General features: G+C 34.4%; 1 protein-coding gene across 1 annotated transcript; it reads left to right on the forward strand.

Moving 5' to 3' along the window:
* The first annotated feature begins 13,459 nt into the window (after positions 1–13,459).
* LOC139959378 (uncharacterized) lies at positions 13,460–17,381 on the forward strand. The gene is made up of 3 exons (XM_071956945.1): positions 13,460–13,582; positions 15,243–15,376; positions 15,878–17,381. The coding sequence occupies exon 3, from the start codon at positions 15,976–15,978 to the stop codon at positions 16,627–16,629; it is 654 nt and encodes a 217-aa protein (XP_071813046.1). The 5' UTR covers positions 13,460–13,582; positions 15,243–15,376; positions 15,878–15,975; the 3' UTR covers positions 16,630–17,381.
* The last annotated feature ends 634 nt before the right edge of the window (positions 17,382–18,015 follow it).

Here is an 18,015-nt window from a genome sequence, read left to right on the forward strand (position 1 = left end):
ATCGTTTACCAACTCAAACTATCAGCGATATGTTGCCTGACAATTGCGAACACAAGGTCAAGACATTTTACAAATAAAGTTTATGTAATTTTATTATGAAGACGCCATGAATCACACATTTTCTTTGCAACCCCACAAAAAAAAGTGATTGTGATATGTATCGGGGCGTATAATTGCGTTTGTATTGGTGTTGTGATGTTTTTAACTAAAGTGATGTTTTCCAAGTTTCATATAAATATATCACGATATCGTTGTTAGGAGAACAAACAGTAGAATGGAAACTCCCATATCGCAACAACAACGGTGGGATATATTTATATCTATATACCTAGATGAAAAATCAAGAAAACAATTCTTTTAATCATTAATTATATATATATATATATATATATATATATATATATATATATATATATATATCATAAAGCCAATAGGTCGTGAAATCCTGATTTATGTAGCTATGTGACGTTACGAAGTTTGAATATGAAGCCAAAAATATATATATTTATGACTTGGTGAAAAAGTTCATTCTCTGTAACATCTGAGGTTAATTTCAATATGCTAGTCCCCGAAGACATAGTTAAATCAGTTTAGGTCAATGCACTTCCAAAAAAGAACCGCGAGTTCGTGTAGTAAACGCAAGCAAAACAACGGTGATAAAGGTATAGGATTGATAAAAGTACACGAGGGCTGAATACAGCGTGTATTCTACTTGCATTTACTGTACATAACCCAAAGTTTCAAACTGCATAGAAAGAAGTCTTCTCTCTCCTTTCTCCTATCAACAAACGAAACGAAGTCAGCTACATTTAGTGCACTACTTTTGCAATCGCAAGTCAAAGAACAACACCATATATTTAGCCTCTTTCAATTAACTTTAAAATGTGTCCTTAATTGGCATCACTAATCTAATAAAAAGCTCGCACAGAATCATCAGTGTGCGGAATATTATACATATACCGAAGAAAAAGTCATATTATCCTCGTATATTAACTCGAATAACAACAAATATTGTACAAATACTCTAAACAAAAATTACCAACTCTTCCTCGGTCAAATAATCTATCCTGCAAAAATATGTAATAAGGAAACGGTTTTAAATCCCCGAGGAGTTTTGCAAAAACCACACTGTTATTATCTTATACGCTGCGAATTTATATTTATGTTTTGAGTTTTCGTAGTGTGACCATTGTATGCAAATACTGTGTCCAGCCTTGTCGTTAGGGACACTTTCATTCGTGGGGCTATGATGTAAATACTAATAATAACAACATTTAGTCATAGTTAGATACTGGTTTAGACTTTAAAAGCTTAGAGAAGGCACTGTTGAATTTTATCGATATGGTCAAAATGAGAACCATATTTTAGAATCTTCCACTTACTGACATTGTCTTAGTTACTTCTGAATATGTGTTGCTTATTAAGGTTTCATGAACAAACATTTGATATTTAAGAAATAACACTGGGGTGGGGGCGGGCTAGGAGAGGGCTTGGTGTTTTTCAGATGAGAATCTATTTCATTTAGCTCTCCATGGGATGATTTTATTGAAGTAAAATTAAGATATTCTTCCAGACTTTCTCAGCGAAGATTGTACTTTAACACTTAACTGTAATTCCATAGCATTTCCAACCCCTTCGAAACAGCTTATAAACCCAAATCAACAAGGGACGTTTAATGGTGCATACTAAGATGGCGTACGTTATATACCGCCAACACAGAGCTCAATTGCATGCAGTAGCACTCCAATAACTCACTTGCACAATAACATGACGACTTACTTGCAATCAAATTTATATACATGGAGGCGCAACCATCAATAACAAATGCAAGATATGGACTTCAAATTTGTCTGCTGACAATTACTTAAGGTTATCTCTCTTCATCTGAGTCAAACAAAGTACGAAGTTTCCTGGGAGTTCAATAGTCTCCACTGGCAAATTAATAAATGAAATAAAGGGAACGTTCTATTATCAATTTCCGATGATATTATTTGGAAATTTGTATATCTATTTTTATTTTGACTTCAAACATTAACTTGTCTGAAAAAAATCATTTCATTTTAAGAATTAAAGGCACTTACCAATTTATATATATATATTTTTTTAAAGCAAATATATACAACTTTATTGTTATAATCTATTAAGTTAAACATTGGTCCAGGGAGCTTTGTTTTTCATTTACAAGGGACGGTATATTCCAAGTGCGCCATTAAACGATAAACCCCATAATTTGAATAAAATAAAAGTGATAGATTTGATATATCATATCATAGCTTAATTAAACTTCAAATTTAAACAAACCTTACATGCATTCGCTTCTTTAAAAAGAGAAAATGTTTCGTACTAGTTGGAATAGTTGGATTAATTTCCCTTTACACCCTTTAAGCAAACGCTATACATACATAGTAGCCTATAGCATTTGCTAAGGCTTGAGAAAAAGAGGAACTATTGAAAATTTGTTTACATAAATTGTACTTAATACTTGAAGCTTGTGTAAAACTAGAAATAGGTTACATTGACTTATAAAACAAAACAAAAATGTGCACAAACAGTAGTTCTATTTCGAATGCTCCATATAAAATTGTACTTTGGTAAGGATTGAAAAATAGTAGAAACATGAGGTTAATTTGAATATGGTCATATTTAATGTGAAGGTGAAGAAATATTTTTTTCTAACGTTTGCAAAAGTAAATGATATGATTGTGTACAGGTAAGTAGTATCTGTAATTATATATAATTAATAGTATTATCTTTGGTCACAAAACAATCTTCAAAATAGTAATATAAGGTTGCGCATAAATAAAGTTTATCGTTGCATATAAGCTTTTGCAAATAAACACTGTTTCTATAATGATTGAATGAATTAATGTTCTTTGTTAAGGTTATTCACAAGTTTGTGTCGCTAATGAGGTTGTGTATGAAATATCACTCTTTTAAGGTTTCAAAAGTTGTGGTATAACTGAAAAGTTGTTTAAATCTTATTTTAAAACCTTAATGCCGGTGGTCTTTGATTTAGAAAGTTTGTGCGAATGATTTGAATTATTTCCTGTAAAAACTACAAGTTAGGTCTTATATCATAATTTTTATAAATAAGTTTAAAATAAATATCAACGATTTACAAATTTTGCTTTAAAAGGTTTGAAAAATGGTACTATTCCTGACGTTGGATATAAATTATAAATAGCCTGTTGCTAAGATTTGAATTAATTAGTAGCTTTTAATAACTAGAATCGTGTAAAAGTTTCACGAAAGTGTATAGGTCTACCTATATCCCTACTTTGAAGTCTTCAAACATAGTACATTTAATAAGGTTGTGCATGAACTTAATTCATCGATTCCTACATAAGCTTTCGAAAATTAATACTCTTTCTAAGGTTCCAATCATTTAAAATACTAATAACTATTTCATAAATTTGGGATGCTACTGACCCTTGGTTGCGTATTACATTTAATAAACTCTTCCTAGGTATGAAACATTTTAACATTTATCAGATTTTATTCAAATTGGATTCAGGTTGTACAAATTAGTGAAAGGGTACTTTTTGCACGGTTGGAATCAATAATGCCTCCTTTATGTATAAATTACTGTAAGTCATGACATATTAACTTTCATAAAGTCGTGCTTAACTTTTTTTTTACTAAAATATTGCATAACCAGCTAACTTGCAATCACATACCCCTAAAGAGTCCTGTTTCTAAGACTTGAATAAATTATTAGTATAAGTAACATACCTTTTCTACGTTCACAGATTAACAAGAACAATTTGAATACGACTTATCACTAAAACAAATTACCATAATTCTTCTAAAGCGGTTGCATATTAATTAAATTTATAACGGTAATGTTGCGCGTAAGTTCGCTTATTCCCATGGATTTTCAAAATACATTTCATATTTATTTCTAATATATTTATTATTTCTTGGATATAAAGAGCAACCAAAGAGATAAAAAGTGGACTTAATTGACAGAAAACATTGAATCAATAAGTGCAACCATTTCAAGAACATGTTTTTTTTTTTTGGGGGGGGGGGGGGAATGTATTTACCCTTACAAATATTGATTCGAAAATAGGGGAATAAACTGCTAAATGGTTTCAGGGTACCGTTCTTAATATGATAATAATAATATTTTTCTTTTGTATCAAACATGATTTCTATTTGATTACCGCCTCCTATCGAAAATGAAATCTCAATATTCCCTGTTCAGGGATCTCTCGAGAATAATTTAAGTTTAAATTATTATTCTTTGCAATAAAACTAAGATTTGACGTATTACTAAAAAACAAATCCATTAGTAATATGCTTTCTTAAAGTTGTTTACTTAATTGGATATTGAATTTCTTGTCATAAATGATCAATGAAACAATTTGATAATTAACTGCCGTAATCCGATCACTTGTTAATATTATTCCTAGGGCACGTGCGATACAGTAAACCAAACATATATTGTTGATTCCAACGGGATGCTTAGGCAACGTGGCGTAACTACTTAACATGTATGTTTCTGCTAGTACAATGTTTGCACGTGTATGTGATTGTAGGCCTACGTGTTATATATGCTGCCGTACACAAATCATTAAACGCACGTGCTTGCTGCTACCCCGAATCTTGTCAAAACATTGTGGACTCTTAAAAAAATAAAAAAATAAATATACCTAGTAAGTCTTTGGGGTAATTCCTTTGGTATCATAGCTTTACTGGTACAAACTTTTAAGATATTTTATCAATTCTTGAAATATGTATAGTAGCTATGTGTTGAATAATTCTATGACTTCTGTGAATATTATACGAAGGCTGTATAAAAAACTTTACACTTATTATCCAGCTTAAACTTCCCTCACTTAATTGCCCTCCTTAGTTGTGTGTATGCCGATAACAATGTGCTTGGTACCGGGGTGTCTTTGCACAAATGAAATGTCTGATCATATTTCAGTTTGTTAAAAGAGTTCTCATTGAGCGTATATTCGTGCTTACAAACGATTATTATATTAATGACACTGCAGCCTTATCATACAGAATATAACCAGAAAGCTGCAAAACATCAAGACTAATTAATCTAAAATTATTTTTATTTTCTCAGGGCTCCGTTTGTGTGAAATGTTTAGAGGAAATTCAATGTTTTGATAACAACTGATTTCTACAGATTTCGTTATATTAAAAGAATCTACGTTTTATTTTTGTTACACACATTTCAGTTATGACAGAGTACTATTATATGATCCCAAGTACCCACTCTCACAATTGTTCAACAATATTGTTTAATTCCATAATTTTCATTCATACTTTTTAGAAATGAACTTTGCTTTCGTACTACATTGTACCAAATAACAAACCTACGGGATCTTTTTTTAAGATAGGTTTTTTTATTCTCAGAAGGAACACCTAGGATGATAGAATAAAGTGAAAATTTATAAAGTGGTTTAGATATAAATATGCTTGGATATTCCAATAACACTCTAGGGTACATACTACAAAATGTCTAACATGTTATTTAGTATAAACAATTCAGATAGTGTTTCGGTTTCGTGTGTTAATGGAACATCAAGTTTGAAACATGAAAGAGCTATTGTTAATACTATAGTGCTAAACTTTGTTTATTAATATCTTACAACATTTTTTTAAAAACTTATTTCAAATGCAATATAAAATTATATATCTTAATATTGTGACTCAACATGGAAAAATCACAAGTGTCACGTATGTATACAATAACCCCCCCCCCCCACCTCCTCCCCTCTTCTTTTTTAGTTTGTACTTGGTACAGAAAGATTATTGTTTAAATTTGTGATTAATTGAAGTGACGAACATTAAGAAATATGCAGTATACCCCATTTTAATTGCATCTTACCAAACATTTGGTGCATTTGGACTATATAACAAACTAGAAAAATACTGCGTTTTTCAGGTTTAATTTTTTTGTTCCAATTTTATGTATATGTCCCTCTGCAGAGTTATCCTCGGTATAAAAATACTATCAATTTTTCGTACAGTTGTTGGACTGCAAGATATACTGACACCATTGTGTACGACAAATTTTTACAATCTTTAGTTGAAAAATGATTTGTTTCGATGTCAATTCATCACAGACCTGTGTTAACAGTGTAAATAAAATTAATAAAATTAAGTTGTGACCAGTCTTGTCATCCACAATAACCTTACTGGTTTGGTAAATAAGTTTTCAATTATTTAACTCCCTTACTGTAGGCCTATAAGTGGAATTCATTACAACATTAGTTTTATTCGGATGTCATGAATATGAACGCTATCTGATAAAATTATTACAAATTTAACATTTACAGTTCAATTAAACAGAAAACAAAAAAAACAAAGAAAGTTGCAATGTCAACCATTTTACATATTTTCCCCCCTACGAACTACTGGTGTATAACTGCAGAGATGATTACAACTAAAGCTTATTTCGGTTTTTTTAAAGGTCTTGCAGTTACAAACGTTTAATAATTTACAGGTTTATTTTAAGATATAAACCGAGAACTCATAATTGACAATAAATTTGAGGGATATTACTAGGATGACTTTTTTTTTAGTAAATTGAATAATATATTGAAAGTCTTTTTTTATTAATTCTAGTCGAGAATGTCGAAAAATTAAATATTGTCCAAAAACAACTAATGACTACTTCAAGAAGTACAGGCAACAAACAAAGACCAGTTTACTTGCCGTAAAAATAAGTAAATTAATTAATCAATAAGTCAATCAATAATTAATAACTATATAAAAGAAACTGTTTCTACACATAGTAAACGTTGACTTACCAGTGCGTATTATATCCCAACAAAATTTTACGACATTTACTTTAGTGAATGTTGGTCTTGAAATTAAAAGGAAATATAATTTGAAGACAAACAAGTTGGTCTTAGAACACAAAGTGACACCAAGAAAGAAAAAATTGTTCCTTTAAAAAAAAAATAGTTTAAGTTTGTACCTGTAATTGGTTAAATTATCTTTAATTCATTTTATTATTGTCGACAATAAGGTCAAAACAGTAGTATCTCGTAATAATTTAGGCCTTTTTTGGTCTGTTATTCTTTGCTTTGTATGTATTAGCAAGCCTTCCAAATACCTAAAAATTGAGATTTTTTTGAGGTATTGAAGTTATAATGAAAACACATCTTTCATTAGTTTAGGTTTGGTTATGGTATATGTATCAATGTGTGATATATATATATGTGATAGTCTCCAACAAAACCACCCTTGGATCCAGTGTTTACAAACTATCTCATTGAATATAATTTTCGTATAGTTTTGCCTTATTATTAGCATTGTATTATACTGTTTTCTTGCCCAGTTCTGTTAAACCCCTATGTGTATGTTTTTTATTGCTTCTTTTCTTTTTCTTTCTCTATATAAAATTTAGATTTTTCTCGTTTTACTTTGTAAGGGACCAGACTCGAAAAGTTATCTTACTTCTGGTCCCGCTGCCTCATTTGCTGTAACTATGTATTACCAAATGTATATCATTGTGATTTAATAGCAGAAATAAACGAAACTTAAAATAGGACGAGCGTCAAAACTCCCCTCAGTTAGCGCTTGTATATTTCTTGATTATAGTTATGATGTTAATTTTAATTTGGTTTAATCTAGGAATATCATGCATGCAGAAGTCGATCATTGGCCTACTTGTTATTGCATGAGCAATATACAGTATATAGTGAGAGCAAAATATAGGTTAGACTTGCATAACTAGGGCCTGTATATAGTCTGTGGTAATAATAACAATAATAATAATAATAAAAATATCAAGAATAAATAAGGCTTAAAACATATAGGCCTAGCCGAAAACGAAAATTAATTTAATAATGAACTAGCCTATATACTCGCTTATTCTTTGCCGATATTGCAAACTGAAACATGGACATTATTCTATTGTTGCAACTGTAAATTATATACATGAGGCCTTAACTCCTAGTTTTGATCATCATGATTAATACTAACTATTAGCGATGCACAGTCACATAATGGTTTGCAACTTTTGTCAGTATGATAGACATTTGTTGTTTAGTCCAACGATAACGACCTTATGTCGGTAAATGTAACTCAGTACATTTAATATTAGACCTAGCCTATAGGTCCCTAGGCATATTTCAACAATAAGGCCTAGCCTAAGACCCTGGCAAATACCCCCTCCCCCTCACCCAAATTCTTGGTATAAAAAAAGACATGAGCTAATTTGATTAATTACGCAATCAAGCTGGAATAAATGTGAAGGGTTGGATATATTTCCTAAATTTCAAAGGATTGTGTTTAAATTGGTTCCATGCAGGTACTGATTAATGTATTGTACATTACGAAAGACCACTTTGCTATTTGTTAAGCATTTAAGTTAAGGCCTAACGGACGCATTTTACAAGCATTCAGCAACAGTGACTTACCATTAAATATATTGAAAAGCCATTCCCACTTCCAATTTCCGATATGAATTTCCTGTTTTAAGTGCAATGTGACCCTGATTCGTCCCCAACAATTGAACGAGAGGTTTTGACAAAATTTAGAATGTCATTCATATTGCTCAGCCATCTATCCACAGAAGCTACCGTGGGATAGGTCCCTATACCGCACGTTAGCATTACACGCAGCCATTATTAGGCAACCAATTTGAACACACAAAACTGCATAGCACGCATCACGCTATAATAAACATGACCTTTGACCGGCAAAGAAGGGAATGAAAAGGGGATTTCCCTCTCAATACCCGCAAATCCCATACGTCATTGAGAAAAAACTACGGAAGTGGCTCCGTGCCGTTTCTGAAACCTTACGTAATAGTTTTGTGGCATTTTGTATTTAAGCCTAACCGTTGTAAGATGAATGTGGAAACAACTTCTGTAGACGTAAATAAAGAGGCATTTTGAGAATAACTGCTTCCGATCAAATTAAAAGAATAAAAGTGTAAGGCGGTAAGAAGGCTGCCAAATGCATACGGGATATTGTAAGGTTTGCATGAATGGTCAAAGGGAACCGAGAGATTGCATGCTAACTTTTTTTTAAATGAAGGTACTAGGTTGACTATTTTGTTTTGTCAGTTATACCTTCGTGTGTTCTTGCTTTACAAACATTATTGTACTATTTCTTTCTGTTATCATTTTAGGTTTCGTCACGAATATTACGTAGCGTTTTAAAGTATGCTTTCTAAGTAGTTTCCAGCCAGATAACAACTTTGGATACTACTGCGAATCATAAATGTAAGTTACTGTATGTAATATCTTTCGTTGATATCCCGCAAGGACGATAATAATGTAATGTTTCATTTTGAAATATGGGATATTGGAAGGAAAACACCAAGTCAGGTAATTTGATACACCCGGTTTTGGGGGTTGATAAAGTGAGTTTGATAAACCTGGATTTCGACCGATATATTCAGATATTTTACTATACCCAGTTATTTTGATAAACATGGATATCAATCGATATACCAAGTTAGTTTGAAAGTTCGAATTATTACGCAGTATGGTAAACTTTTCATTCATCGTTTAAAAGCTTGTCATGCTTTTTCATTAATGCAGTCCAGCTCGGTAGTATATATATATATATATATATATATATATATATATATATATATATATATATATATATATATATATATATATATATATATATATATATATATATATATATATATCGCAAAACATGAATAAAGTGACAATTTTCATAAAGTGGTTTAGAAATAAAATGATTAGATATTCCAATAACGCTCTAAGGAATACTAACCACAAAATAACAAAAGAAAAAACAAGAGGATATAGTATTCAACCACAACATGGGTTAGTATTACAATCTTTTGTAATAAAAAACAACAACAATAAACAATAACAACAGCATAATCACCAAAAGAAACAAACAAAGGGGTGCTAACTTGAAACAATATCCTCTCCACGATGTTTTAAGTGGGAGACTCGAGAGTTTGTTTGTATTAAAAGAAGAATTGTATATATGTAATATAAGTCCATGCATTTTGTGGTGGGGTACTATATCCTTCATGCATATGGGCTGATCGTATGTAAACCAATCAGAAACCAGAATTCGTACTATCGCCTGTCAACAGGTACTACCGGTAATCATACCCATTTTTCTTATTTCGTGGATTAGATACTCCCGAGGTGGTGGTTTTGCCAGGGCTGGGATAGCCACCCCACCCCCCCCCCCTCCACACCACCACCCTAGTGAAGTCAGCTTCCGATTCCTCGGCAGGTTCTTGTTTAGTTTTTGCACTTTCAGTTATAGGGATGCTTTCCACGACAGTCTAGCAGATCATTCGCCTGGATCCTTTGTATTAGCAAAAGGATTGCCAGGCAATCAAAACAACATATTTGTTTTTGTTTGTTTTGTTTTGTTTCTGTACCACAGTCTAATTTCCTTTTGACGTTAAGATTCAACATTTCGATGAAACACTGAAGCTCTTTCAGTGAATATAGAGAAAGACGGGAAATTGTTATATTAAATTTTCGAAAATTTTACTGCCCTATCTGGGCCATCGTAACATCTAGGAAACATAACTTCGTATGTTGAAGACCCCAGACGCAACAGGTTTTCTGCCACTGCCTATTTTATGTTTAACTGTTTAAATCAAAGTTGGATTCTTCATTTTGTAGATACGATGTACATCTCTGTCTTATTGCAAAACAATGAACTATAATGTATAATAGTGTTTTAATCGATATCGAAAGATTTTCAGTCCTTGCACATGCATGTCAGCCTGTATCTGTAACTTAAGACATTTATGAGTCTTTTTCTACGAATTTCAACCTCATCCTTGTTCGTACTACGTAAGATAAGCTCGTTCGTTGTCCACCTTGAACAATGTTTATATATCAGATCTTTAGGACACACGGATACACTTATTTGTTATCTAAAGCTTGCAGTGGATTCGACCCCCCAAAAAATACTTTATTCCTGGAAATTATCTCCGGTAAAACGAACGAAAAAGTCAAGTACAAAGATAATTAGGATAGTAAATGCGTTCTCCATACTGTCTAAGATGTTTCTAATTATTGTTAGTTTGTTATAACTTTGTATTATGTTAATCGGGAAGAACTTCAGACTGACTAGACATTTGCTGCGTGTGGCTCTGTTAAATAGATGGCGCTATCATGTTTTACATTTCATCTGTCAGTGGCGAAGTTACCTTTCTGCTGTGAATAAGCAATTTGCAGAGGGCTGCGAGATCGTATTAATCATTATCCATACGGACGGATGGATGGATGGAAAGATAGACGGACAGACCGACAGACAGACAGATATACAGACAGACATATAGCTATACACACAGACGGACGGATGGATGGGTGGACGGACGGCCGGATTGATGGACGGACGGACGGACGGATGGATGGATGGACGAATGGACGGATGGACGGACGGATGGATGGATGGTTGGTTGGGATGGTTGGACGGACTGACGGACGGATTGATGGATGGATGGATGGATGGTCTCTTGTCTCACTGTCAGTTTACCTGTCCGTGTCGGTAGATATTTATATCCCGGTTCACTTCCATTAGCTTCCTTCACTGACAGTGCTGAACGTGTCCTATTTCCCTTTTCCACGAACGTGAACGCAGTCACTTATATCGAAGGCATCGTGATACACAGAAATGAAACCGTGACGTTTAGAAACGGTGATGACGTCATGGAACTTTCTTTGCAGGATGAAGCAACTTGTACAGAATTCGAGGAAGCGAAGTTAGGCGAGGAGTTTGCAGATACACCCTCTGTCAATGTGACGATGTTTGAATCGATTGATTATCCGTTAGATTTTGATTGGGGGTGTGATATTTTTAGACGAAAATTTAGATTACTGCCAACTTATAAATTCTAAAACGTGTGATATACAGAGGGTATAATACGATGTGTGCACAGTTGTCTTTACTATCTCAGAGAGGAGGTGCCCTTCGGTGATGCAGATATCGGGCCTGTCTGGTGTATTTGGTTACCTCATTCCGCTCTCTATAGATTCAGGACCGATCAAAGTCACGTATCAGAGGGCTATTTCAAAACACGATGTTGGGATTAGGTATCCTTGCCTAACAGTATAGGCGCATAGAGTTTATATAGACGACTCAGTTTCATTTAGCTGCGCTAAGAAATTAAGATTAGGAGCATTATTAAATGGCTAAAATGGCAATTAAATTACGAAAAAACAAAAACAAGTGAATATAAAATATAGTCTATGTTATAACATCTTGACCTATTTAGCACTTCTTTCGAACTTTTTTCGGCTACAAATCATCGTAACATGCAACTGCATGTATACTTTTCAACATAACCACGGAATAGAACTATAGTGTAACGCACCATGGTAATTTCATTCTGTGAGAGGACTTTACCGATAAGGCATCAGTTCGAAGAGATAACGTTTGATTTAAACTATCACCGGGTCCCTGGTTTTTTAGCCGAACGTGGAATGTTTATAATACACTGGTATAAATTCAGAGAGGAAGGAAGTGTGTCTAGTTTTCTCCCGCCCCACCCCCCCCCCCCCCTCCACTGTTTCACTCCTGTAACTATAGTTAAACTAAACTCAGATTCCTGAGCATAATGACTGAGCGATTACATTGTGTTTTGTATTTGTTTCTCGTTCTAAATTGTGTTTATTTTTAATTTCTATTGATTTATTTTTGGCGGTGTTCAACAGAGCGGTCAGTGTTAAAAGCCAAACAATGATTAATGTGGCCGTGCTAACGTCAACAACAACAAAAACACACCTCTCAGACTCACACCTTTTTTTTATAGTTCAATGTTTTAGTGAAGTTCATCCTTTTCAAACTCCTCCTTGGGTTTTTAGATGTCCGGTGAAATGTTGGAGAAACAGCGATAAAATTAGACTAAATAGACTGCTTTCACTATGTGACTGCAAACATGGACCGATCCGTATCTGTTTTGCTTCTTTCCGCGATGTAAGCCTGTTTCTACAGGTGCATCGAAATCTGGAACAGCAAATCATCTCTTAATCTCCGATACTTCACCGCTCGGGAGGGGGAGTGGCAAGGGGGGTGGGGAGGAAGATTTCAAGTGGAGTAGAAAGTTTTAGCAAACGAAATTCGAGATCGGAAGTTAGCGGATCCATTTTGTGGGAATGGTATAAGTTATCAAAGTTTTAATATTTTTGTGATAAAGTTCTGAGAATATTTTCTTGGGTGGCTTAACTGACGTAATTAATAATACTTGAAAAATAATTCTTTGATATTTGCATGCGAAGTATAACGAAACATGAATACCGTTTGAGGATGGCAGTGTTAGACTATAGTAGAATATCTTTTGGATATCAAATTTATGTGGCTGTGAGATTTTGTCTTATACCTTCATCAATACGTATTTGTTGTAAAAAGTCATTCATATGTTGTGAAAAATGATATGCCAATTCTATAGCATATTTCTTACATGCAATAAAACGTGACTATATTTGTTTCCTTTTTGAAACTGCAGGCACACTTTCTTGAAATAGGTATATACGTCTTTATACCAAACACCCAGTACGATAAGAATATATAATTATGGTGAGATCACCATCTTCTTAGCTGGCATAGAAAAGAAGAACCAATTGAAGTCAACGGATATCAACAGTTTCAGGTAGAACATTTTCAAGTTTTTAAATGTCATTTTTTGTCTGTGATTACTCGCAAATAAATCTGTGAAGTCACAGTTTATCATTACAAGCATGGCAGTGAGTCCAAAACCGACAACACTGAACACATATATCTAAACTGATCGAAAAGAAATTACATACGTTGTCAGTTCTGAATTAGGACGCTGGAAATGGGACCGCGATACTTCGGGAAAAGGTGTGACGTCATGGTATTTGGAATTTCAGGATGGTCCCTCTTGCAAAGAAAGCGATCAAGAACGATTAGCAGAAGAGTTTGCTGGCTCTAACGACTCAAGTTCGCGGTGATACCTTTTCCAGCTATCCTAGCCAAATTCGACTGGGGAAGTGATAGCTTTGTAGCAACTTTGAGTTCTTGTGATGAATTAAGACAAAGAGGATGTGATTTGGGGGAGATTTGGCAATGATGTCTGTAATGTTATGTCGACAACTGTTGTTGAGTGATGTCCCTCCTCGATGCACGACTGGCTATTTTCCATGACGTCATTCCATTGTCAATTGACAATGGACCAATCACAAGCCTTGAAGGAGAACGCTATGATATTATGTATGATGTTGGAATCACATTTCCGTGTTTTACATAACTAAATCTCTCACGAAATGTCTATGTATCACATATAGCTCCACTTTCATTTAAACCTTGTCATGATTTTTGTTTTGTTTTATATCTGCATAATATTAATCAAGTCATTTGCATAACCATACGATGTATATACAGTTAACGGACATAACTTGGTCTCTACAACACGCTTGATGATAATAAAACGTATCATAATGTGCTGCAAATATCGCGATTGTCTGGTTTGTGTGGTACTCAGGGGGATGTACATATTAATTCTACAAACAGGTCATCTTTCAGATGTAGCATTTGCCATAATTGTCAAATATGTATTCGTTAATGTAATTAAGAAAAACACAGAGATAATTGATTTCTGAAACTGACGTCCTTTATAGACCACTGTAGGGGCTATACATCAAATTTGAAATGACAAACTGCTTACAGTTTTAAATCTAAATACCAATAGCGGATAGGCGTTTCAAGTAACTTTTAATAATTGGATATTAATTGGAGTTTCATCCTCATGGTGCAATAAAAACCACTGTTTAATATTTTTATGAAATATAAAGAAAAACCATTGGATTGGAAAATAATAAAGTTATAATGGCACTATAATAGCCACTGGCATGTGGTATAGCAGGATATAAACAAGTCAAGATAGGTTCAAATAGAAAATACGGTTCATACCACAAATAATGAAAGGGTAAATGTCCTTTTTCTTATTCTTTTTTATTTGCTTTATACCTTTACAATTCGTGATAAGTTTATAGTACTTACCGTTGGAATTTTCTTCGATTATATACGAATTATTTCAAAAATATTACTATCGTTGCAAGGTTGTTTAATTAAAGTTGGTCTATAAAAATATAATACCGTATCGAAAATTATCATAATAGTAAAATACTGATAATACTGTATCGAAAACAGACACAGATAGCTGTGGAGAAAATCAAGATTACATGACGTGATTGCGTGTCACAGAAACCATATGCTACTAACATGGCAAAATCGTCAATGACCTATCTAAAGCTAACTTCAGCTTTTACTATTTTGATGGTTGTTAGTAGCCTGGAACATCAGTTTATCCCCGATCTTCGGTATTTTACCTGCCATGGATGGGGAGGAAGATTTCAAGTTGATAGAAAGATTCTGGAAGACTTAATTGGAGACCTAAGAAACCAAGATGAACTTTGCGGAGATGGTAAGTATAGGCTAACTGTAACAACTGCATTCAATGTACATCGTTAAAAGGAAGTCCACCAATTAACGTTGAAACTTACGGGTAATATTAATATGGCACGCCGTTTGTATAACATACTATAAATATTTTTGTTATACTATACCGTGAAATAAAGGCAATGTGACCAGAATGCAGTGGATGTTTGACAACTTTCAGAATTAACTAATGACTCAAGATTATGTGAAAACACGGTTACTGGTGAAAGAAAAGCTCAAGCCGTTATCAAAGGGTAAAAAAAAAATATGGCATGATTTCCCTAAAATGTGAGGAGATACCCACTCGGTGAAACATCAAGTTCTGTCGCTACTGTAAAGAAATGCCTGTAAGCAGGGAGTTGTTCCATAACAACTCCCTGCTGTAACAAGCCCGTCCATCTTTATATGATAACCAAAATATACCGTTTATTGTTACGAACAAAGGAGAATCTGTCAAAAAGCGTCTTGATTTGTTTTTCCCTCAAAGAACTGAATCTTCAGCTACCAACGTCCTGGCCAAACTCACCCTATGATCCACTTAGTTTCGGAGAGATTACTGTTTATTCCGTTCAAGTTACGGAAAGAATGTCCAAAGTCGACCACGGACATTGCCAGGAGGAAGGCGAAGAGGAGTCGTTTCGCCTTTTCACTGTTGCACTCTTCGTTAATACTTCTAACGATCCCTTACCAACCATGCTTCTCCTTGCTAGCATCACAGACAGCAGGAAAACGGTGCTGGATCCTTACTCGACTAGCCACGGAATGACGACATACATCGATAGTATTCAAGACTCCGGAAACGGAACTGTCACGTTCCGGAATGGAGATGACGTCATGGTCATGACATTTCAGGATGACGCGACTTGCACTGACTACGAGCAGCGTGTGATAGAGGAAAACTTCCCAGGATCGTCGGACGACCCGAAATCGATGTTTCTGGTTTCTAGTTACCCGAACAGGTTTGACTGGGGCTGTGACAGCGTGGCCGCTAACTTCAGTTTTTGTCGAAAACTGAAAGAAAGAGAGTGTGAACTAAGCAGATTTGGCAACGATGTCTGTGGGGTGTATTCAACGACAGATGTTAAGAGATGCCCCTCTTCGATGCAGTTTGAAAAGTTGACGGGCTCATTCCGTGACGTCATTCCGTTATCAACCGAATTTGGACCAATCACAAGCATCGAATCAGAAAGTATCCATGTAAACCATGATGTAGGTATCATGTTTCCGTGTTTTTCTTAGCCAATCTGAGCTTTGTGAATAGAAAGGTTTTCCCAAAACAACGAATGAAAATCAAGCAAACAGATATTTTCAAAGCTGACAAAAATTGGCTTAAAAAGTTACAAATGGGGTTAAGGATCATAACATTAATTTGAATATTATTATAGCAATTACTTATCACCCTTATCAAGCCACCTCGTATTTCTGGACCACATTAACCACCCCCCCCCCCCCCGAAATGACCCTTTAGAAAACATCTGAGGCTTATCAATTAAATTGACTATTTATTGTTTAACACACACAAAATAAGCTCAGTTCCTCATTGAAAGTGAAAATCTCAATAGATGAACAGAAGACGTTGGCCCAGAAATAAAAAGTTTTTAAATTGCATTACAATGATTTTATAGAGCAAAATGTGTTGAATGTCATCTAGGGGTGCCATGTTACCAAGTTGAAGAATAGTTGTTTGAATAGAGTTAACATTTAGGCCCAGTTCATTGATCTAATGACGTCATCATCAAATCAGCCTTAAAGGAGCATATACCAGAAACCGTTATCTTGAAAACCGGAATAACAAACTAGAATTTATAAGTATTCTTTTTTCTTTGAAGTATAAAATTCTACCTTAGTTCAACCTTTAGAATTTTGTTTTAACGTTTAAGTAAACTTTGTGACCATTTTTTACATAATCTAGCATTTTGTATCCGAAGTTGCAGCTACCTGTATAAGCTAGTTCATTGTTATACTATTGTTGTTTAATTCAATATATTGGAAATTCGGTTCAATGTCGTGTCTAAGTTATCGTGCATGCCATTACAAAATGACTACTATGGAACTATAGTGGAATGAAATTTGTAATATTGGAGAAAGCTATATAGACTACATGGCAAAGGGTGCATAGGAACCGGGAAGTATTTAACTCCCACCCCGTTTCCCCCACCCCGTCCCCCACCCGTCCCTACGGTGCGCCCCTTCACCCCTATAGTTTCCTAGTTTTGACATTTCGACATGTCCTTTTATCTTTTCGCAATTGGCAATCGCTAACCTTGAAGCAGACGTTCTCCCTTTTCCCTTCATAATATCCTCCTGCCCTCAAAACCAATACCAGTTTACTCTCCCTTTACACAAAACTTTAGGGACAGCTTGCACAGTGTCCTCGCCTTGTCCGAAGTGTGTGTATTAAGTACTAGCCACAGCCCCCCATCCCCCTCCCCCACCCTCCCTCCTGCAACTGTCTGCCAGAGTTTATGTACTTTATATAATATGCAGAGTGCAGACCCTCGTAAAAGTTAACCTAGTACTTATTAGGATTTGATCGAGAGTTCGTCTCCAAGTCCTCGAGCGTTCATATGTTCTCATTTTATAAAAATGAGAATTCATTACTAGTAACTGGAAATCAAATAACGT

The sequence above is a fragment of the Apostichopus japonicus genome, chromosome 19, assembly GCF_037975245.1.
Source record: "Apostichopus japonicus isolate 1M-3 chromosome 19, ASM3797524v1, whole genome shotgun sequence".
Lineage (NCBI taxonomy): Eukaryota > Metazoa > Echinodermata > Holothuroidea > Aspidochirotida > Stichopodidae > Apostichopus > Apostichopus japonicus.